Source organism: Coregonus lavaretus (genome assembly GCF_964263955.1).
Source record: "Coregonus lavaretus genome assembly, contig: HAP1_SCAFFOLD_6654, whole genome shotgun sequence".
Lineage (NCBI taxonomy): Eukaryota > Metazoa > Chordata > Actinopteri > Salmoniformes > Salmonidae > Coregonus > Coregonus lavaretus.
In genome coordinates this window covers 9,275-31,505 of record NW_028164734.1, presented here as the reverse complement: position 1 = coordinate 31,505, position 22,231 = coordinate 9,275, and the positions used below count along the sequence as shown (strand labels likewise).

Here is a 22,231-nt window from a genome sequence, read left to right as displayed (position 1 = left end):
GGTGAGAGGGGGTGAGAGGGGGTGAGAGGGTGTGAGAGGGTGTGAGAGGGTGTGAGAGGGAGTGAGAGGGGGTGAGAGGGAGTGAGAGGGTGTGAGAGGGAGTGAGAGGGAGTGAGAGGGGGTGAGAGGGTGTGAGAGATCATGGGGAGAGAGGGACAGGGTGCAAGGGGAGAAAGGGGGAGATATGACCCCCCAAAAAAAACAGCGAGAGAAAATAGGATGCCATCACCGAAAAGAGAAAGAAGGTGAAAGTGTGTGAACAAACAAGTAACTAACGACTCTCTGTAGAGTTAGTAGAACAACATATCCTCCAGACCTCTTCTGGGGTACATACTCTCTTCCTCCTCTCTCCTTCCCTCCATCCTTCTCTTTCCTAGAGGGCTGTTTGTACGGAGCCAGGTTGTTGTTGCTACGGCGACGGGGGGCTGCCATCACACCAGCATGGAGGGAGAGATCCTGGTTCGAATCCAGCCGTGACCGGTGACCTTTGAAATGATTTAATTGCACGAGCAACTTATTAACACTAATGCCGAAAATCATGCATTCATAGATGAGGGGATGTAGCTCAGTTGTAGAGCGCATGCTTTGCATGTATGAGGCCCCGGGTTCAATCCTCGGCATCTCCATGGACCCTCCAATCTCAGCATGTCAAGCTTTGAAAAGGCAGCTGTGATTCAGCATCTCTTTCCCTCCCGAGTGGCGCAGTGGTCTAGTGCATCGCTGTGACACTAGAGATCCTGGTTCGTAGCCGGCCGCGACCGGGAGACCCTCGGGGCGGCGCACAATTGGCCCAGGGGAGGGAATGGCCCGCAGGGATGTAGCTCAGTTGGTAGAGCATGGCATTTGCAACCCAGGGTTGTGTGTTCGATTTCCACGGGGGGCCAGTATGAAAAAATAATGTATGCACTCACTAACTGTAAATTGCTCTGGATAAGAGCGTCTGCTAAATGACTGTAATGTAAAATGTTTACCTTTGATATCCCGCGCATGAGTATCCATGAATAAACAGAATATTCCTCATATGGAATAGTAACTGAAATATGGACACTGACTGTAGGCCTATCACCTCTCATGTAGCATAATCAAATATTAACTCCTGCAGAATTACGCATTTCTTGCAGTAAAATGATACAACAAATGTTAATTTTGTCTTGGGAACAGGAGTGGAGAAATCTCTTGAGGAAAAGCGAATGCCTGTGTGATGTGTTATCTTTGACACTGTTATGCAAGCAGACAAGCACAATCTTTCCACTGTTTTTGGAGTTATTGCGTTTTCTCCCTGGTCACTAAATGAAACAGACAACTTTACCAGTGTTAACTAGATTACTAATGCATTAATTCTATAAATGTAAGACATTATTCTTGTGAGCACTACTTTATTTAGTCTTCTGGGGCAACAAGTTATGACAGAAGAAAAGCTGCATGTATCTAACTATAGTTGACAAACAAATGTGGGAAATTATTTATTATTATTTTTCATTTAACATTTATTTAACCAGGTAAGCAGGTTGAGAACAAGTTCTCATTTACAACTGCGACCTGGCCAAGATAAAGCAAAGCAGTGCGATAAAAAAAAACAACAAAAAAAAACACAGAGTTACATATGGGGTAAAACAAAACATAAAGTCAAAAATACAAACAGAAAAGATATAAACCTATGGCCAAGTAAATGTCAGAAATTATAAACAGAAAGTTAGGGCTATACGGTCCAGTACGGAGTATCAGCAACAATACATTATTATTATTATTATATGGTGGACTGAACTGTGCAGGTAGCCTACTTTTTGAAGTGATTTGTTTGTCAGTCAGATGAAAACGTCATACAACACCCATGATATGCGAAACAGCCTCCGCGAAAAAACAACAGGAAACGGGATAAGATGTTTACGTGCCACAGTACACCGTCTAAAATCAGCATAGCCCAGGCGTCTTATCCGGGTCTCTCATAACCCCAAAAAGTTTGTATCTCGGTTATTGGAAACTGGATATTATGTTTCTATGCGGTGAACTCAAAAACAGAATACTTGATTATCCCGATTAATAACGGGATATTGGTGTGCTTGTAAACGTGGTCATTGACGTGAACTACCTTTAACACCTTTTGATGATAGCTAGTATCTTCTGGTGGGGGAAGTTTTAGGAGCCCCGACGCTTACTAAACGTTAACACGCATCGCTTAAGGATAAGGAACGTATCTTTCATATCAGCTTCAAATAATTTTCTAAAAACAAAAGGTTAAATTACTACACACCTTTATATGGTTCCCATAAAGGCATGTTACAGGGCTTGTTTTATGGAAAACAGACGGAAGGTGCTGATTAGCTATGGGTGTCCCTGAACACCTTGGTGTAAACGGAAGACAGATGCCACAAATATATGTTTGTTGTCAGTGAAAAATACTGTCGGCTACAACTGTTAAAACCGGTTAAAACAGTGTACAGTAACTGTATATTTAGCATTTGTGAAATTATTTTGACGTGATATGAAAGTAGAGGGCTTTATGTTTCTAGAACGTACCGATTCCCGTTTAGATAGAGTATTTGGCTGTTTTTTTGGCTTCCAGAGCCAATTCACCTGTAAAACAGAACATGTCATTGGACTTTAAGGAACAACGTTAGGCTCCTTCAGTCCATCACTGGGCTGGCTAGCAAGCTACGAAATCAATCTCACCTGTCACTGTCTGCTCTGCTACTATTTAAAACAGCGCGTTGGGCGCATACACGGAATGTGAGGACAATATCTGTTTTTTTTGATGAATTGTTACATCAAAAATTACTTTTAGTTCACACGTTAAATTGTTTGTTACTGTTTCCACCGGAAGACTCTAAGGACACCGCTGACCTGCTAAACGACTAATCAAAATCTAAAACGGACTCCTACCTTAACCCTAAACTAATTTTAACCAATTGTGAGATTAAAAATCGGTTTGTGGGTCAGGAGTGTCCGTCGCTAATATTTTCCAAAGGATCATGTGACATGCATGGAGGAAAGTTTGATACAAACCGATTGCGCCATCTGTCGACGAGAATGCAACTGTAAAAGTTACAAATGTATCTTGTATCAACTAAAGACAAAATGCAACAATGTAGCTTCATGCACAAAATAATTATATAAAAAAACCCTTGAGCAAGGCACTTAACACTAATTGCTCCTGTACGTCGCTCTGGATAAGAGCGTCTGCTAAATGACTAAAATGTCATTAAACGCGAGGTAGGAAGCCTACATGGAAACCAAATGTTAACCTTTTGTGTAAAATATTCGCAATAACTGAAGATATTATAATTAAATATTACGTCAGTAAACATGCGACTTTCAATGGGTATTGATTGTTATCTATTACCCTACAAATGCGTAGCCCAATGATTTCCAGATAAATAAACCGTTATGCAACGGTTTTCCCTTATGCAATGCAGGCTCCCATGTGCAGTTAACGTTCAGAATCGCCCCTCAGAACAGAACACACAAGGAGAGATTCCGTTGGATTCCACCAACAAGACCCAACAACGACCAACAGGAATCTACTGCCTCACGGACGTCTACACCTACCTACTCTCTATATCTCTCTCTATTCTCACTCACCCACTCTTGCTCCCCTCTCTCTCGCTCTCTCTTCCCCCTCTCCCTCCCTCGCTCACACACACACAGTAGGTCAAAGACTGATACTTTCCAGGAAACAGATTTAATATTGAGCAACAACCAACCTCACCATGATTGTCAAAGGAAGAGTCACTGAACATACAGCAGCATCCAGAACCCACCACACCCATCAAACACACCAGGAAAACAATCTTGCAAAACGGTAAAAAAAAAAAACGAGAGACCTTAAGCAAGTCAAGTTGGCAACATGAGAAGAAAGTCTTTGAAATGCCGCATTCACGACAACTCGGAAACTCAGAACCTCAGAGTTCAAATTTGCGTAAGCTTATTTTTTTGCGTAGAGCTTCCTATTGGTTGATTATGATACTTTCCTAGTGGGAAACTCGGACCTCATCTTTCTATAACGAGTTTCCAAGTCGGACATTTAAGAGTTTCCGAGTTCTGCTACAGATAAACAAAAATACAACAATTTGATACAAGGCACATTATAGATAGAATGATCGTAAAAATATATATATTCACAGAAAACGAAAACCCATTAATATAGTAGTCATTCAAACACCTGTCCATAAATATAAAAACATATTTATATATTTTTCCATTTATATACTATATTGTACAGTTATAGAAACTATAATATCGTTCCCTACCATGCATATATAGCCTTCTGGTTGTCTTTCCCTTATGAGTAGTCAGGCACTTATCCACTATACAGAAATTCGCAAATACACTGGCCAAGAATCGACTGCAGATTCACACTCAAAAATAACAAAGCCACTTATAGAAAAAAAACGAAAACACCAGAACAAATTCAAACACATTGATATGAAAAGGATGATAAAAGTTTCTATACATTAACCCACAACAAACACCACTTATAGAAAGAAAAAAAAAATAGAAAAACCAACAGTATTATATAGTGGAGTTTATTCTAACCTGAGAATCAGAATCCTATACAATCTCAGCCTGGTACCAGATCTGTGTATTGTCTTGCCAACTCCTATGGTCATAGTCTTGTCAAACACCATAGGAGATGGCTATACAACACAAACAGACCAGGAATCAGGCTAGAATAATCACACTGTGCTTTCCCAATATGCACGTAGTAAATCTCCAGGCTAGAATAATCACACTGTGCTTTCCCAATATGCACGTAGTAAATCTCTTCTATAGAAGTTGAATCCCTTCCAAGTCCTATTGGATATGAATGTAAACATGATTGGCACTTTGTTTCACAGTCTCTGTCATTAAACAGTCATTACAGTTGTATAAGATAGGGTTTGGGGTCAATTCCATTTCAATTCAGAAAGTAAAACAAATTCCAATTCCAAATGTTCCTCAAAAGCATTGAAGAGAATTGGAATTTTCAGTGTACTTCCTGAATTGACTGGAATTGAAAAGGAATTGAGACCAACCCTGGCATTGCAGTAAATACAACACCTTACAGTAGTATAGGGTGCAATATTTCCTATTGCCCACCATTTGGAACTTTCAGTAGTGTAAACCCAAAACAAACATTGGTTATTTGCATCAATCAAATGCATAATAGCATTAAAACACACAGGATAAATTCATAGCAAAGTACATCTGTAAATATATTAATCCCTTTACTGAATATATTAGAGAGTTGTGTTTTTTCTTTGTACAGATAAACATCAGGAGGAGAGTTCCAGGTAAAACCCAGAATAATCTCAAACTGAGGCATAATCTCAATCCTAATCTCACATGTTGTTTCATATGTAAAATGGATGTTCCTTTAACGTTTCAGATTTACCTGATGACAGTTTTGACAAACACAACCGTTATACTATTCCTACCTCTCCTCCATCCCCCCCTCTTTCTACTGCGCCCCCGACCCTGTAGTATCATCACTATCCTGACCATTCGAAAGCGGCGACCCAGGCATCGATTCCTCACCCCCCTCACCTGCCCCTCTCCCCCCTTTCGCCCCCTTCCCCCGCAGGAAGGCGGAGTTGGGGTGGAGGGCGTGGTAGTGTTTGAGCAGTGCATCCTGGGAAGGGGCGGTGTGGCCACACTCCTCACAGACGTAGAGTTTGTTGCGTCTCTCTTTATAGGCGTACTGCAGGGTCACACCGTGGATCTTCTTCATGTGAGACTCTAGAGAGCAGCGCTGGGTGAAGGCCTTGTCACAGAGAGAACACTTGTAGGGACGCACTCCTAGAGAGGGAGGGAGAGAGGGATGGGTTAGAGGTGGAGGGAGAGAGGGAGGGAGGGACGGGTTAGAGGTGGAGGGAGAGAGGGAGGGAGGGACGGGTTAGAGGTGGAGGGAGAGAGGGAGGGAGGGACGGGTTAGAGGTGGAGGGAGAGAGGGAGGGAGGGACGGGTTAGAGGTGGAGGGAGAGAGGGACGGGTTAGAGGTGGAGGGAGGGAGAGAGGGACGGGTTAGAGGTGGAGGGAGGGAGAGAGGGACGGGTTAGAGGTAGAGGGAGAGAGGGACGGATTAGAGGTGGAGGGAGAGAGGGACGGGTTAGAGGTGGAGGGAGGGAGAGAGGGACGGGTTAGAGGTGGAGGGAGAGAGGGACGGGTTAGAGGTGGAGGGAGGGAGAGAGGGATGGATGGGTTAGAGGTGGAGGGAGAGAGGGACGGGTTAGAGGTGGAGGGAGGGAGAGAGGGACGGGTTAGAGGTAGAGGGAGAGAGGGACGGGTTAGAGGTGGAGGGAGAGAGGGACGGGTTAGAGGTGGAGGGAGAGAGGGACGGGTTAGAGGTGGAGGGAGAGAGGGACGGGTTAGAGGTGGAGGGAGGGAGAGAGGGACGGATTAGAGGTAGAGGGAGAGAGGGACGGGTTAGAGGTGGAGGGAGAGAGGGACGGGTTAGAGGTGGAGGGAGAGAGGGACGGGTTAGAGGTGGAGGGAGGGAGAGAGGGACGGGTTAGAGGTAGAGGGAGAGAGGGACGGGTTAGAGGTAGAGGGAGAGAGAGAGGGACGGGTTAGAGGTGGAGGGAGGGAGAGAGGGACGGGTTAGAGGTGGAGGGAGGGAGAGAGGGACGGGTTAGAGGTGGAGGGAGAGAGAGAGGGACGGGTTAGAGATGGAGGGAGAGAGGGACGGGTTAGAGGTGGAGGGAGGGAGAGGGACGGGTTAGAGGTGGAGGGAGAGAGGGACGGGTTACAGGTGGAGGGAGAGAGGGACGGGTTAGAGGTGGAGGGAGGGAGAGAGGGACGGGTTAGAGGTGGAGGGAGAGAGGGACGGGTTAGAGGTGGAGGGAGGGAGAGAGGGATGGATGGGTTAGAGGTGGAGGGAGAGAGGGACGGGTTAGAGGTGGAGGGAGGGAGGGAGGGAGGGAGAGAGGGACGGGTTAGAGGTGGAGGGAGAGGGAGAGAGGGACGGGTTAGAGGTGGAGGGAGAGGGAGAGAGGGACGGGTTAGAGGTGGAGGGAGAGGGAGAGAGGGACGGGTTAGAGGTGGAGGGAGAGAGGGAGGGGTTAGAGGTGGAGGGAGAGAGGGACGGGTTAGAGGTGGAGGGAGGGAGAGAGGGACGGGTTAGAGGTAGAGGGAGAGAGGGACGGGTTAGAGGTGGAGGGAGAGAGGGACGGGTTAGAGGTGGAGGGAGAGAGGGACGGGTTAGAGGTGGAGGGAGGGAGAGAGGGACGGGTTAGAGGTGGAGGGAGGGAGAGAGGGACGGATTAGAGGTAGAGGGAGAGAGGGACGGGTTAGAGGTGGAGGGAGGGAGAGAGGGACGGATTAGAGGTAGAGGGAGGGAGAGAGGGACGGATTAGAGGTAGAGGGAGGGAGAGAGGGACGGGTTAGAGGTGGAGGGAGAGAGGGACGGGTTAGAGGTGGAGGGAGAGAGGGACGGGTTAGAGGTGGAGGGAGAGAGGGACGGGTTAGAGGTGGAGGGAGAGAGGGACGGGTTAGAGGTGGAGGGAGAGAGGGACGGGTTAGAGGTAGAGGGAGGGAGAGAGGGACGGGTTAGAGGTGGAGGGAGAGAGGGACGGGTTAGAGGTAGAGGGAGGGGTTAGAGGTGGAGGGAGGGAGAGAGGGAGGGGTTAGAGGTGGAGGGAGGGAGAGAGGGAGGGGTTAGAGGTGGAGGGAGGGAGAGAGGGACGGGTTAGAGGTGGAGGGAGAGAGGGACGGGTTAGAGGTGGAGGGAGAGAGAGAGGGACGGGTTAGAGGTGGAGGGAGAGAGAGAGGGACGGGTTAGAGGTGGAGGGAGAGAGAGAGGGACGGGTTAGAGGTAGAGGGAGGGAGAGAGGGACGGGTTAGAGGTGGAGGGAGGGAGAGAGGGACGGATTAGAGGTGGAGGGAGAGAGGGACGGGTTAGAGGTGGAGGGAGGGAGGGACGGGTTAGAGGTGGAGGGAGGGAGAGAGGGACGGGTTAGAGGTGGAGGGAGGGAGAGAGGGACGGGTTAGAGGTGGAGGGAGAGAGGGACGGGTTAGAGGTGGAGGGAGAGAGGGACGGGTTAGAGGTGGAGGGAGGGAGAGAGGGACGGGTTAGAGGTAGAGGGAGGGAGAGAGGGACGGGTTAGAGGTGGAGGGAGAAAGGGACGGGTTAGAGGTGGAGGGAGGGAGAGAGGGACGGGTTAGAGGTGGAGGGAGAGAGGGACGGGTTAGAGGTGGAGGGAGAGGGAGAGAGGGACGGGTTAGAGGTGGAGGGAGAGAGGGACGGGTTAGAGGTGGAGGGAGGGAGAGAGGGAGGGGTTAGAGGTGGAGGGAGAGAGGGACGGGTTAGAGGTGGAGGGAGAGAGGGACGGATTAGAGGTGGAGGGAGAGAGGGACGGGTTAGAGGTGGAGGGAGGGAGAGAGGGACGGGTTAGAGGTGGAGGGAGGGAGAGAGGGACGGGTTAGAGGTAGAGGGAGAGAGGGACGGGTTAGAGGTGGAGGGAGGGAGAGAGGGACGGGTTAGAGGTGGAGGGAGGGAGAGAGGGACGGGTTAGAGGTAGAGGGAGAGAGGGACGGATTAGAGGTGGAGGGAGAGAGGGACGGGTTAGAGGTGGAGGGAGGGAGAGAGGGACGGGTTAGAGGTGGAGGGAGAGAGGGACGGGTTAGAGGTGGAGGGAGAGAGGGACGGGTTAGAGGTGGAGGGAGAGAGGGACGGGTTAGAGGTGGAGGGAGAGAGGGACGGGTTAGAGGTGGAGGGAGAGAGGGACAGGTTAGAGGTGGAGGGAGAGAGGGACGGGTTAGAGGTGGAGGGAGAGAAGAGGAACGAGATAAGATGGAGTAGCACTAGGTGGAGTGAGGGGTAGGTGGAGTGGTTAATGGTTGGTGTGGTGTACATGTGAGTCTGTTCGCCTTACTGTCCATGCTCTTGTTAGTATGTGTGACCTACCTGTGTGTGTGTGTGTGTGTGTCTGACATACCTGTGTGTGTTCTGACGTGTCTCTTCAGGTCGAAGGTGTCGTTGAATCCTTTACCACAGTGGTTACACAGGTGTCTTTTAATATCACTGTGACACTTCAGGTGACGGTTCAACATCCTCTGGTACTGGAACACCTTCTGGCACATCTGATGGGTTAGAGAGGAAGACATGGAGGGAGAGGAGAGAGAGATGGGTTAGAGAGGAAGACATGGAGGGAGAGGAGAGAGAGAGATGGGTTAGAGAGGAAGACATGGAGGGAGAGGAGAGAGAGATGGGTTAGAGAGGAAGACATGGAGGGAGAGGAGAGAGAGAGATGGGTTAGAGAGGAAGACATGGAGGGAGAGGAGAGAGAGATGGGTTAGAGAGGAAGACATGGAGGGAGAGGAGAGAGAGATGGGTTAGAGAGGAAGACATGGAGGGAGAGGAGAGAGAGAGATGGGTTAGAGAGGAAAACATGGAGGGAGAGAGAGAGAGAGAGAGATGGGTTAGAGAGGAAGACATGGAGGGAGAGGAGAGAGAGAGAGATGGGTTAGAGAGGAAGACATGGAGGGAGAGGAGAGAGAGATGGATTAGAGAGGAAGACATGGAGGGAGAGGAGAGAGAGATGGATTAGAGAGGAAGACATGGAGGGAGAGGAGAGAGAGATGGGTTAGAGAGGAAGACATGGAGGGAGAGAGAGAGAGAGATGGGTTAGAGAGGAAGACATGGAGGGAGAGGAGAGAGAGAGAGAGATGGGTTAGAGAGGAAGACATGGAGGGAGAGGAGAGAGAGAGAGAGATGGGTTAGAGAGGAAGAGATGGAGGGAGAGGAGAGAGAGAGATGGATTAGAGAGGAAGACATGGAGGGAGAGGAGAGAGAGAGATGGGTTAGAGAGGAAGAGGTGGAGGGAGAGGAGAGAGAGAGATGGGTTAGAGAGGAAGACATGGAGGGAGAGGAGAGAGAGAGATGGGTTAGAGAGGAAGACATGGAGGGAGAGGAGAGAGAGAGATGGGTTAGAGAGGAAGACATGGAGGGAGAGGAGAGAGAGAGATGGGTTAGAGAGGAAGACATGGAGGGAGAGGAGAGAGAGAGAGAGATGGGTTAGAGAGGAAGACATGGAGGGAGAGGAGAGAGAGAGAGAGATGGGTTAGAGAGGAAGACATGGAGGGAGAGGAGAGAGAGAGATGGGTTAGAGAGGAAGACATGGAGGGAGAGGAGAGAGAGAGAGATGGGTTAGAGAGGAAGACATGGAGGGAGAGGAGAGAGAGATGGGTTAGAGAGGAAGACATGGAGGGAGAGGAGAGAGAGAGAGATGGGTTAGAGAGGAAGACATGGAGGGAGAGGAGAGCGAGAGATGGGTTAGAGAGGAAGACATGGAGGGAGAGGAGAGAGAGAGATGGGTTAGAGAGGAAGACATGGAGGGAGAGGAGGGAGAGATGGGTTAGAGAGGAAGACATGGAGGGAGAGGAGAGAGAGAGATGGGTTAGAGAGGAAGACATGGAGGGAGAGGAGAGAGAGAGAGATGGGTTAGAGAGGAAGACATGGAGGGAGAGGAGAGAGAGAGAGATGGGTTAGAGAGGAAGACATGGAGGGAGAGGAGAGAGAGATGGGTTAGAGAGGAAGACATGGAGGGAGAGGAGAGAGAGAGAGATGGGTTAGAGAGGAAGACATGGAGGGAGAGGAGAGAGAGATGGGTTAGAGAGGAAGACATGGAGGGAGAGGAGAGAGAGAGAGATGGGTTAGAGAGGAAGACATGGAGGGAGAGGAGAGAGAGATGGGTTAGAGAGGAAGACATGGAGGGAGAGGAGAGAGAGAGATGGGTTAGAGAGGAAGACATGGAGGGAGAGGAGAGAGAGATGGGTTAGAGAGGAAGACATGGAGGGAGAGGAGAGAGAGAGAGATGGGTTAGAGAGGAAGACATGGAGGGAGAGGAGAGAGAGAGAGATGGGTTAGAGAGGAAGACATGGAGGGAGAGGAGAGAGAGAGAGATGGGTTAGAGAGGAAGACATGGAGGGAGAGGAGAGAGAGAGATGGTTAGAGAAGAACACATGGAGGGAGAGGAGAGAGAGAGAGAGATGGTTAGAGAGGAACACATGGAGGGAGAGGAGAGAGAGAGATGGGTTAGAGAGGAAGAGATGTAGGGAGAGGAGAGAGAGAGATGGGTTAGAGAGGAAGACATGGAGGGAGAGGAGAGAGAGATGGGTTAGAGAGGAAGACATGGAGGGAGAGGAGAGAGAGATGGGTTAGAGAGGAAAACATGGAGGGAGAGGAGAGAGAGAGATGGGTTAGAGAGGAAGACATGGAGGGAGAGGAGAGAGAGAGATGGATTAGAGAGGAAGACATGGAGGGAGAGGAGAGAGAGAGATGGGTTAGAGAGGAAGACATGGAGGGAGAGTAGAGAGAGAGAGAGAGATGGGTTAGAGAGGAAGACATGGAGGGAGAGGAGAGAGAGATGGGTTAGAGAGGAAGACATGGAGGGAGAGGAGAGAGAGAGATGGGTTAGAGAGGAAGACATGGAGGGAGAGGAGAGAGAGAGATGGATTAGAGAGGAAGACATGGAGGGAGAGGAGAGAGAGAGATGGGTTAGAGAGGAAGACATGGAGGGAGAGTAGAGAGAGAGATAGATGGGTTAGAGAGGAAGACGTGGAGGGAGAGGAGAGAGAGAGATGGGTTAGAGAGGAAGACATGGAGGGAGAGGAGAGAGAGAGATGGGTTAGAGAGGAAGACATGGAGGGAGAGGAGAGAGAGAGAGATGGGTTAGAGAGGAAGACATGGAGGGAGAGGAGAGAGAGAGATGGGTTAGAGAGGAAGACATGGAGGGAGAGGAGAGAGAGAGATGGGTTAGAGAGGAAGAGATGGAGGGAGAGGAGGGAGATAGATGGGTTAGAGAGGAAGACATGGAGGGAGAGGAGAGAGAGAGAGATGGGTTAGAGAGGAAGACATGGAGGGAGAGGAGAGAGAGAGAGAGAGAGAGAGATGGGTTAAAGAGGAAGACATGGAGGGAGAGGATGGAGATAGAGAGACGGGTTAGAGAGGAAGACATGGAGGGAGAGGAGAGAGAGAGAGATGGGTTAGAGAGGAAGACATGGAGGGAGAGGAGAGAGAGAGAGATGGGTTAGAGAGGAAGACATGGAGGGAGAGGAGAGAGAGAGAGATGGGTTAGAGAGGAAGACATGGAGGGAGAGGAGAGAGAGAGATGGGTTAAAGAGGAAGACATGGAGGGAGAGGAGAGAGAGAGATGGGTTAGAGAGGAAGACATGGAGGGAGAGGAGAGAGAGAGAGATGGGTTAGAGAGGAAGACATGGAGGGAGAGGAGAGAGAGAGATGGGTTAGAGAGGAAGACATGGAGGGAGAGGAGAGAGAGAGAGAGAGAGAGATGGGTTAAAGAGGAAGACATGGAGGGAGAGGATGGAGATAGAGAGACGGGTTAGAGAGGAAGACATGGAGGGAGAGGAGAGAGAGAGATGGGTTAGAGAGGAAGACATGGAGGGAGAGAGAGAGAGAGATGGGTTAGAGAGGAAGACATGGAGGGAGAGGAGAGAGAGAGAGATGGGTTAGAGAGGAAGACATGGAGGGAGAGGAGAGAGAGAGATGGGTTAAAGAGGAAGACATGGAGGGAGAGGAGAGAGAGAGATGGGTTAGAGAGGAAGACATGGAGGGAGAGGAGAGAGAGAGATGGGTTAGAGAGGAAGACATGGAGGGAGAGAGAGAGAGAGATGGATTAGAGAGGAAGACATGGAGGGAGAGGAGAGAGAGAGATGGGTTAGAGAGGAAGACATGGAGGGAGAGTAGAGAGAGAGAGAGAGATGGGTTAGAGAGGAAGACGTGGAGGGAGAGGAGAGAGAGAGATGGGTTAGAGAGGAAGACATGGAGGGAGAGGAGAGAGAGAGATGGGTTAGAGAGGAAGACATGGAGGGAGAGGAGAGAGAGAGAGATGGGTTAGAGAGGAAGACATGGAGGGAGAGGAGAGAGAGAGATGGGTTAGAGAGGAAGACATGGAGGGAGAGGAGAGAGAGAGATGGGTTAGAGAGGAAGACATGGAGGGAGAGGAGAGAGAGAGATGGGTTAGAGAGGAAGAGATGGAGGGAGAGGAGGGAGATAGATGGGTTAGAGAGGAAGACATGGAGGGAGAGAGAGAGAGAGAGAGAGAGAGATGGGTTAAAGAGGAAGACATGGAGGGAGAGGATGGAGATAGAGAGACGGGTTAGAGAGGAAGACATGGAGGGAGAGGAGAGAGAGAGAGATGGGTTAGAGAGGAAGACATGGAGGGAGAGAGAGAGAGAGATGGGTTAGAGAGGAAGACATGGAGGGAGAGGAGAGAGAGAGAGATGGGTTAGAGAGGAAGACATGGAGGGAGAGGAGAGAGAGAGATGGGTTAAAGAGGAAGACATGGAGGGAGAGGAGAGAGAGAGATGGGTTAGAGAGGAAGACATGGAGGGAGAGGAGAGAGAGAGAGATGGGTTAGAGAGGAAGACAAGGAGGGAGAGGAGAGAGAGAGATGGGTTAGAGAGGAAGACATGGAGGTAGAGGAGAGAGAGAGAGAGAGAGATGGGTTAAAGAGGAAGACATGGAGGGAGAGGAGAGAGAGAGAGATGGGTTAGAGAAGAACACATGGAGGGAGAGGAGAGAGAGAGATGGGTTAGAGAGGATTATATGTAGGGAGAGGAGAGAGAGAGAGATGGGTTAGAGAGGAAGACGTGGAGGGGGAGGAGAGAGAGATGGGTTAGAGAGGAAGACATGGAGGGAGAGAGAGAGAGAGAGAGAGATGGATTAGAGAGGAAGACATGGAGGGAGAGAGAGAGAGAGAGAGAGAGAGAGAGAGAGATGGGTTAAAGAGGAAAACATGGAGGGAGAGGAGAGAGAGAGATGGGTTAGAGAAGAAGACATGGAGGGAGAGAGAGAGAGAGAGATATGGATTAGAGAGGAAGACATGGAGGGAGAGAGAGAGAGAGAGAGATGGGTTAGAGAGGAAGACATGGAGGGAGAGGAGAGAGAGAGATGGGTTAGAGAGGAAGACATGGAGGGAGAGAGAGAGAGAAAGACATGGAGGGAGAGAGAGAGAGAGAGAGATGGATTAGAGAGGAAGACATGGAGGGAGAGAGAGAGATGGGTTAAAGAGGAAAACATGGAGGGAGAGGAGAGAGAGAGATGGGTTAGAGAAGAAGACATGGAGGGAGAGGAGAGAGAGAGATGGGTTAGAGAGGAATATATGTAGGGAGAGGAGAGAGAGAGAGATGGGTTAGAGAGGAAGACGTGGAGGGGGAGGAGAGAGAGATGGGTTAGAGAGGAAGACATGGAGGGAGAGAGAGAGAGAGAGAGAGAGATGGATTAGAGAGGAAGACATGGAGGGAGAGAGAGAGAGAGAGAGAGAGATGGGTTAAAGAGGAAAACATGGAGGGAGAGGAGAGAGAGAGATGGGTTAGAGAAGAAGACATGGAGGGAGAGAGAGAGAGAGAGAGAGAGATGGATTAGAGAGGAAGACATGGAGGGAGAGAGAGAGAGAGAGAGAGAGATGGATTAGAGAGGAAGACATGGAGGGAGAGAGAGAGAGAGAGAGAGAGAGAGAGAGAGAGAGAGAGAGAGAGATGGGTTAAAGAGGAAAACATGGAGGGAGAGGAGAGAGAGAGATGGGTTAGAGAGGAAGACATGGAGGGAGAGGAGAGAGAGAGATGGATTAGAGAGGAAGACGTGGAGGGAGAGGAGAGAGAGAGAGAGATGGGTTAGAGAGGAAGACATGGAGGGAGAGAGAGAGAGAGATGGATTAGAGAGGAAGACGTGGAGGGAGAGGAGAGAGAGAGAGAGATGGGTTAGAGAGGAAGACATGGAGGGAGAGGAGAGAGAGAGATGGGTTAGAGAGGAAGACATGGAGGGAGAGGAGAGAGAGAGATGGGTTAGAGAGGAAGACATGGAGGGAGAGTAGAGAGAGAGAGAGAGATGGGTTAGAGAGGAAGACGTGGAGGGAGAGGAGAGAGAGAGATGGGTTAGAGAGGAAGACATGGAGGGAGAGGAGAGAGAGAGATGGGTTAGAGAGGAAGACATGGAGGGAGAGGAGAGAGAGAGATGGGTTAGAGAGGAAGACATGGAGGGAGAGAGAGAGAGATGGATTAGAGAGAGAGAGAGAGATGGGTTAGAGAGGAAGACATGGAGGGAGAGGAGAGAGAGATGGGTTAGAGAGGGAGAGGAGAGAGAGATGGGTTAGAGAGGAAGACATGGAGGGAGAGGAGAGAGAGATGGGTTAGAGAGGAAAACATGGAGGGAGAGGAGAGAGCGATGGGTTAGAGAGGAAGACATGGAGGGAGAGCGAGAGAGAGAGAGATGGGTTAGAGAGGAAGACATGGAGGGAGAGGAGAGAGAGAGATGGGTTAGAGAGGAAGACATGGAGGGAGAGGAGAGAGAGAGATGGGTTAGAGAGGAAGACATGGAGGGAGAGGATGGAGATAGAGAGACGGGTTAGAAAGGAAGACATGGAGGGAGAGGAGGGAGAGAGAGAGAGAGATGGGTTAGAGAGGAAGACATGGAGGGAGAGAGAGAGATGGGTGAGAGAGGAAGATATGGAGGGAGAGGAGAGAGAGAGATGGGTTAGAGAGGAAGACATGGAGGGAGAGAGAGAGAGAGATGGATTAGAGAGGAAGACATGGAGGGAGAGGAGAGAGAGAGATGGATTAGAGAGGAAGACATGGAGGGAGAGGAGAGAGAGAGAGATGGGTTAGAGAGGAAGACATGGAGGGAGAGGAGAGAGAGAGAGATGGGTTAGAGAGGAAGACATGGAGGGAGAGTAGAGAGAGAGAGAGAGATGGGTTAGAGAGGAAGACATGGAGGGAGAGGAGAGAGAGAGATGGGTTAGAGAGGAAGAGATGGAGGGAGAGGATGGAGAGAGAGATGGGTTAGAGAGGAAGACATGGAGGGAGAGGAGAGAGAGAGATGGGTTAGAGAGGAAGAGATGGAGGGAGAGGATGGAGAGAGAGATGGGTTAGAGAGGAAGACATGGAGGGAGAGAGAGAGAGATGGGTTAGAGAGGAAGACATGGAGGGAGAGAGAGAGAGAGAGATGGTTAGAGAGGAAGACATGGAGGGAGAGAGAGAGAGATGGATTAGAGAGAGAGAGAGAGAGATGGATTAGAGAGGAAGACATGGAGGGAGAGAGAGAGAGAGAGAGATGGGTTAAAGAGGAAAACATGGAGGGAGAGAGAGAGAGATGGGTTAGAGAGGAATACATGGGGGGAGAGAGAGAGAGAGATGGTTAGAGAGGAAGACATGGAGGGAGGGAGAGAGAGAGAGAGAGAGAGAGAGAGAGAGAGAGAGAGAGAGAGAGAGAGAGAGAGAGATTGATTAGAGAGGAAGACATGGAGGGAGAGGAGAGAGAGATGGGTTAGAGATGAGGGAGTGGAGAGAGAGGGTGAAAGCTCTTCTGGCATAGCTGATAGAACGATGGAGAGAATGGGTTAAAGGAAGAGAGGCATTGAGACAGGGATGGAGAGAATGGGTTAAAGGAAGAGAGGAATTGAGACAGGGATGGAGAGAATGGGTTAAAGGAAGAGAGGAATTGAGACAGGGATGGAGAGAATGGGTTAAAGGAAGAGAGGAATTGAGACAGGGATGGAGAGAATGGGTTAAATATGAAGAGAAGGATGGAGAGAATGGGTTAGAAGGGAGAGGAGGGTCTTGTGACATACCTGGCACACGAACGACGCCTGTGAACTTGTCCCTGACCTCGTTACTGTGGAGACCAGGGCAGTAGGGGACGTCGTCAAGGAAACAGGTGTGGTGGTGTTTTCGGGGACGGAAGGCTGGGGAGGAATCGGAATCTCACTGGGTAGCTCACCTGTAGTTATCTATAGAAGAGACAGGGATAAAGAGAGAGACAGAGAGGGGGGAAAAAAGTTGGTCACATGCGATAATTGGGGGTCTTATATTCAATACAAATAGTCTGGGTAGCCATTTGATTAGCTGTTCAGGAGTCTTATGGCTCAGAACACCAAACACGATTATATCAATAAAATAAAATAAAAAAATGCCTCAGTAACTCACCTTGATTTTGGAGCGGACGTAAGTGCTGCTCTGTGCCCTCCTCTTCAGCTCTAACCCTGTGACCTCTAACCTCTGGGGTCGACCCAGCACTGTGCACGAGGGCAGCTCCGCTATAGGGGTCATCACGCTGTGCACATCATGCAGGAGGGAGTGTGTGTTTTTGGCGTATTGGCAGTGCGTTGTTGTGGAGAGACAGGGGGCGGTCTCTGCTGGACTGGCTTCCGTTTCCTCCAGTAAGGGCAGGGGGAAGACAGACACTAGAAGGACAGAGATGAAAATGTTTTGTGCAAGTTCAAGATAGGTGTGTGTGTGTGTGCGTGGGTGGTGTCTAATTGTGTTTAAAGGGTGACAGAGAGGGCCATGTCACACACACAGTCTAGTTACCGTTGGACCAGTCTGACCTGCCAGTCCAGAGACACAGGCTGCTACTAAACGCTCCTTAAAAACACACACACACACAGTGTATATGGGGTGTGTGTGCCTCACTGCTCTGTTGTGTGGTTGTAGCGAAGGGTAACTATCCTATTCAACCGGTTACATACTAATAGGGATGTAACGATTCACCGAGACACATCGGTCCCCGATTCAAATGCTTAAGATACAAGTGCCTCGGTCCTTGGACCCCAAACTGATCCAAATAGCATGCATCGGTCAGAAAATCGATTCAAACATTACGAATCGCCGGTTTATATATATATATATATATATATATATATATTTATTATTGCTTATATTACAATATTTCTCCCTTCTGAAAATACCTCTAATATTTTGTCACAACTGATTAACTGCATGTAACTGTGTTGACAGTCATTGATCTAGAAGTCATTTTTGCATGCCGAACAACCCCAGGCAATATCAGCAGCCTGGTCAAGCCGCGCACTGAGCCCAGCTTCGCACGCTGACCAACGCGAGGTACACGGCCTGTTCCTGATCTTGGCACCTTCAGCCAAACCGCGCACTGAGCCCAGCTTCGCACGCTGACCAACGCGAGGTACACCGCCTGTTCCTGATCTTGGCACCTTCAGCCAAACCGCGCACTGAGCCCAGCTTCGCACGCTGACCAACGCGAGGTACACCGCCTGTTCCTGATCTTGGCACCTTCAGCCAAACCGCGCACTGAGCCCAGCTTCGCACGCTGACCAACGCGAGGTAGACGGCCTGTTCCTGATCTTGGCACCTTCAGCGTTCAAACGCTAAAATGGCTTAATTGATATTAGGCTTTATTAGTTGAGTGACAACCTATGTAATTTGCTAGGTAATTGTTACCCACCATGAGACCCACTACATTTACCCTGAAGAAGAAAACAAGAAAAAACTAACTGAAAGACGCGAAGCAAAACACACAGTGGAGCAAAATGAAACCAGGGACGATCAGATAAAGGATTGTTTGTCTAGAAATCGAAAATGGGGAGCGCCAACCAAAGTACCCAATTGTCATACTTCAGTAAAATATACCTTAATATAAATGACTCAAGTGAAACTCACCCGGTAAGATACTACTTGAGTAAAAGTCTAAAAGTATTTGGTTTTAAATATACTTAAGTATCAAAAGTAAAAAAGGTACATTATTTTCTTTAGGAATGTAGTGAAGTAGAAGTTGTACAAAATAGAAATAGTAAAGTACAGACGCCAAAAAAATAAAATATATAACGATTTAAGTAGTACTTTAAAGTGTTTTTAATTAAGTATTTTACACCCCTGACATTAACCCTCCGCATCTCCCAGGACAACTGGCGCACTGGGCCAGCCACTCTAAAATATCACCTGGACCAGCACAGGTGAAACGCCTTTCCACTAACGAGACGGACCAACCAGCACAGGTGTAACACATACTGACTAACGTGGTGACACCAATCCGTGCGCCCTCCGAGCTAACGTGCTAAAAAAGTCCAACCTCAAAACATAAATGGCAAAAAAATAAACCTGTAACAAACTAAAATGTATCGAATGGTAATGATGCACATCCTTAGTTACTAATAATGATATTTGATCATTGACGGTCCCATTTGACTACATTACAAACACCTAGAGCCAGTAATTGTTGAGGTGTGTGTGTGTGTGTGTGTGTGTTTGTTCTGTAATGTCAGTAGGGCACACAATGAATCTGTTGATTCTATAACAGGACACGAGACAACGGGATAACTCGCAAATCAGCATGCAAATTTATGAGAGCGAGAGCCGTTGTTTTGTGTGGGTCATAACGGTATCATTCCCGGTCGTCATACTGGAATAGGCTGAAGTTGCGTTTAACGTAATGGCTCAACTGAAGCCATATTTCACTTTAAAATGATGACACACACCTGATTAGACATGTTGGTGAGTTAAGCTCGAGCTGTTTGCTCACCCCCTCCCATCTACACCGGCGCCGCGCGTGTCTCCAAAAGGACAACGACGGTCCACAGAACCAGATATTATACTAATGATATTAGAAACCTTGGTTCAGACTCGTCTTTGAAAAACGAATTTATGCTCTCCAACAGTCTGAAACGAACGGTTTAACGAAAAGTATCGAACATCGTTCAGGCCTTCTGTAGACCTAATATAAAATGATATAGGCTAATAGAGAGTTTGTAATCTCGCCTGCAGAGAGACAAGGCGAGTCAACAACAGATCCGCCCGTAGTGTGTTGTGTTTGCTAAGGGTGTATGACGGTGTGTAGGGAGACGAAGGCACTAACCAACCTCTAGTCCGTTACTTCACCCAGCATCTACTAGGCTAAACATTAACCAGCCCGCGGAGGCGCGCACACACACACCCCGTTCAAGGAATAATTATCCTACCCAAGTTTGCACAGGCACTGTTACACACAGTTTTTTTTTGTTTCTCTCAACTTGGAAAAAAAATATCTCCTGTGCTCTTTTATTAATTGAAGCTACAAAGCAAAAAAAAAAAAAATACAATAGCTACTAAGCAAATACGTTTCATAGCTTGTCTACTCTACACTTAGCCTATCTAATTATCTTGCTCAGAATTATGGAGAGAAATGTGTAACTTCACCTAACCCCGGTGATAAACGCCATGGAAGCATTGTTTGGACAATGATCACAGCTGTAGTCGCAGTGAAAGGTCGAGCCGGCGGGGCAGGCTAACAGCGTTTTCACCTGTACCACTGCTGGTGCTTTGGCACACTTCACGCAATAACCTAACGTTAAAATCTTTTGGAGATAAATAGCCTTGGTTTTTAAATTGGTTTCATAAAAACGTATTATACTAATCAAATAATGCACATCAGAAAAAGAAAAAACAGAACTTACTAGCCTACCCCATTAACCACACTGAGAGGCGTGGTTTGTTTGTTATTCAAACCGTTTTTTAATTGTCTTTAAAATATATTAGTTCAGGAAGTGAATTAGATCTCCTGTTCGGGTGCTAATCTAACGGTCGGTTTCACTACCAGAGACTTTAGAGGATGTAAAAGGGTAATGATTAAAAGTTAACGGTGGTGGGGGAAGGGGGTCTCACACACAAACACACGGGTAGGGGGAGGTAGGGGGAGGTAGGGGCAGCGAGTAGCGGGGTTGTCCGTTAGGTTCAGTTATCTGATACTACAGCCCCTAACAATAAAACACCCCACCGGCACAATGACGATTGTTCTCAGGATCGCGAAAGAGAGACATATAGTTAAAAAGAAGAAGACAATGAAAAAAGTACGTTGGATTTGCATGGAGGAGATGCAATCGACGCGGCTTGTTTGTCACAAAACAGCATCAAAGGCTGAATTTGAGGTTAAACCTTCCTCCAAAACAGTGGCAGGTATTTGGCTACCGTGCAGACTATGATTAAATAAATATAATGCATTTTAGTCTGCACGGCAAACAGTTCCATGCCTATCTTTTCTAGCCTATACTACACAGAAGGACTACGTCTGTAATCTATTATTGCAAATCAAGATCCACTTGTTTCATGAAGCGGTCTAGGCTGCCTATAGGCCAACCAAGGCACAGTCAAGATATGACAGGCCGTACGGGTGATGTAGACCGGGGCAATGTTGCAACCGGTTTCACGCCCACTCTCTCCTACAAGGAAACTACTCGGGTCTGAAGGTCGGACAGCAGGAGTTGTAACGGTGTCCTGGTTATCTTTGTGGCTCACAGGGGAACAATGACACGCTGTAGTTGGGACTTGTCCGCTGCAAGGTAATGTGTCAACACTGAAACACGTTAGCCTACCCTTAGACAGAAAAAGTTCAACAATACCACAAACAAAGTTTGTTAAATGTTCTCTTAGCCTATGATTTATCCTGGAATATGGCCTACAATGACATTGTAAAAAGGTTGCCAAAACATTCCAACCCGATAGCCTACTGTTACAAAATGTAGCCTACTCTTTTGGATAAATAATTGTAACAGTGTATATGATTGTGAGTTTTTGTTAAACCGTTACAATGCATCATTAATTACAGCCTAACAATTAATTAATAGTGTAATGGAACGCTGATTTCCCGTTATTTGATTATGTGCTGCTGCTCGTGCTCCACCGAAACAAAATGGTTCATTAACGGAACAACATCCTGGAGCTCGCTCACCTGGTATATATACGTCCCCGCGCTCGTCGTCTGGCAGCTCGCTCCAGTTCCGCTTACCGGGCGAGTGTCTCGCCTTCTTTACCAGGAAGGCTCGCGGCATGCTCCTTTTTTACCGTTCAACTGTCCTCTTCGGTAGAACTTTCTGTAGAATCAATACGCTCCAGGTAAACTGGTGAAAAAAAGTCCTTCAAAATATACCTTCTCCTCGAGAGATAAAAAAAACCGGGAAGGATTGTTCCCTTCTCTTTCTTCGCGCAGTCCTTCCTCCTTTCTCTTCTCCACCTCTACAACAAACTCTGCAGCTCCGCAGTTTCAGTCTTCTCTCCCGTTTTTTTCTCCCCAAGCCCACACACTCCACAAAAACAGCATTAGCGTCGCTACAGGTGAGTTAGCTTGTTCAGGTGTGCCCGTACTTTCAGGTTACGTTCTATCCTCGACGTTTAAAGTAACGGGAGTTGTCAGGTAGACGGCCGATATTCCGATTCAGCGCCACACAACACGGCGAATTGAGACAGAGGTTGGGTCCAAGCACAACACAGGTAGGCTACTCCTTTCCTTTATTCAGGAAGCACAGGTACCAGCGCGCATGCGCCCCAGGAATAACGGTGACAAACCAAACCCGGGTTAGGCTAGTACCCGTTCGACCGGTTTCTTCTTTTCTTACTCCCTCCCTCTTTCTCCATTCAGCTCCGCGGTGGGAAGGAGAAGAAGGGGTAGAAAATATGTTGGAAAAGGGTAGGTTAGAGAACGATAGAGAATGACAGCAGAGAAAGAGTTCATGACAGG

General features: G+C 48.4%; 1 protein-coding gene across 1 annotated transcript; it reads right to left on the bottom strand.

The window, feature by feature from the left end:
- Nucleotides 1-5,437: 5,437 nt before the first annotated feature.
- On the bottom strand, nucleotides 5,438-21,545 carry LOC311116712 (putative transcription factor Ovo-like 1; the record flags this gene model as incomplete). Its single annotated transcript, XM_084191759.1, has 5 exons — nucleotides 5,438-5,775; nucleotides 8,913-9,057; nucleotides 16,563-16,721; nucleotides 16,918-17,174; nucleotides 21,446-21,545. The coding sequence occupies 5 exons, from the start codon at nucleotides 21,543-21,545 to the stop codon at nucleotides 5,438-5,440; spliced, it is 999 nt and encodes a 332-aa protein (XP_084047885.1).
- Nucleotides 21,546-22,231: the final 686 nt, after the last annotated feature.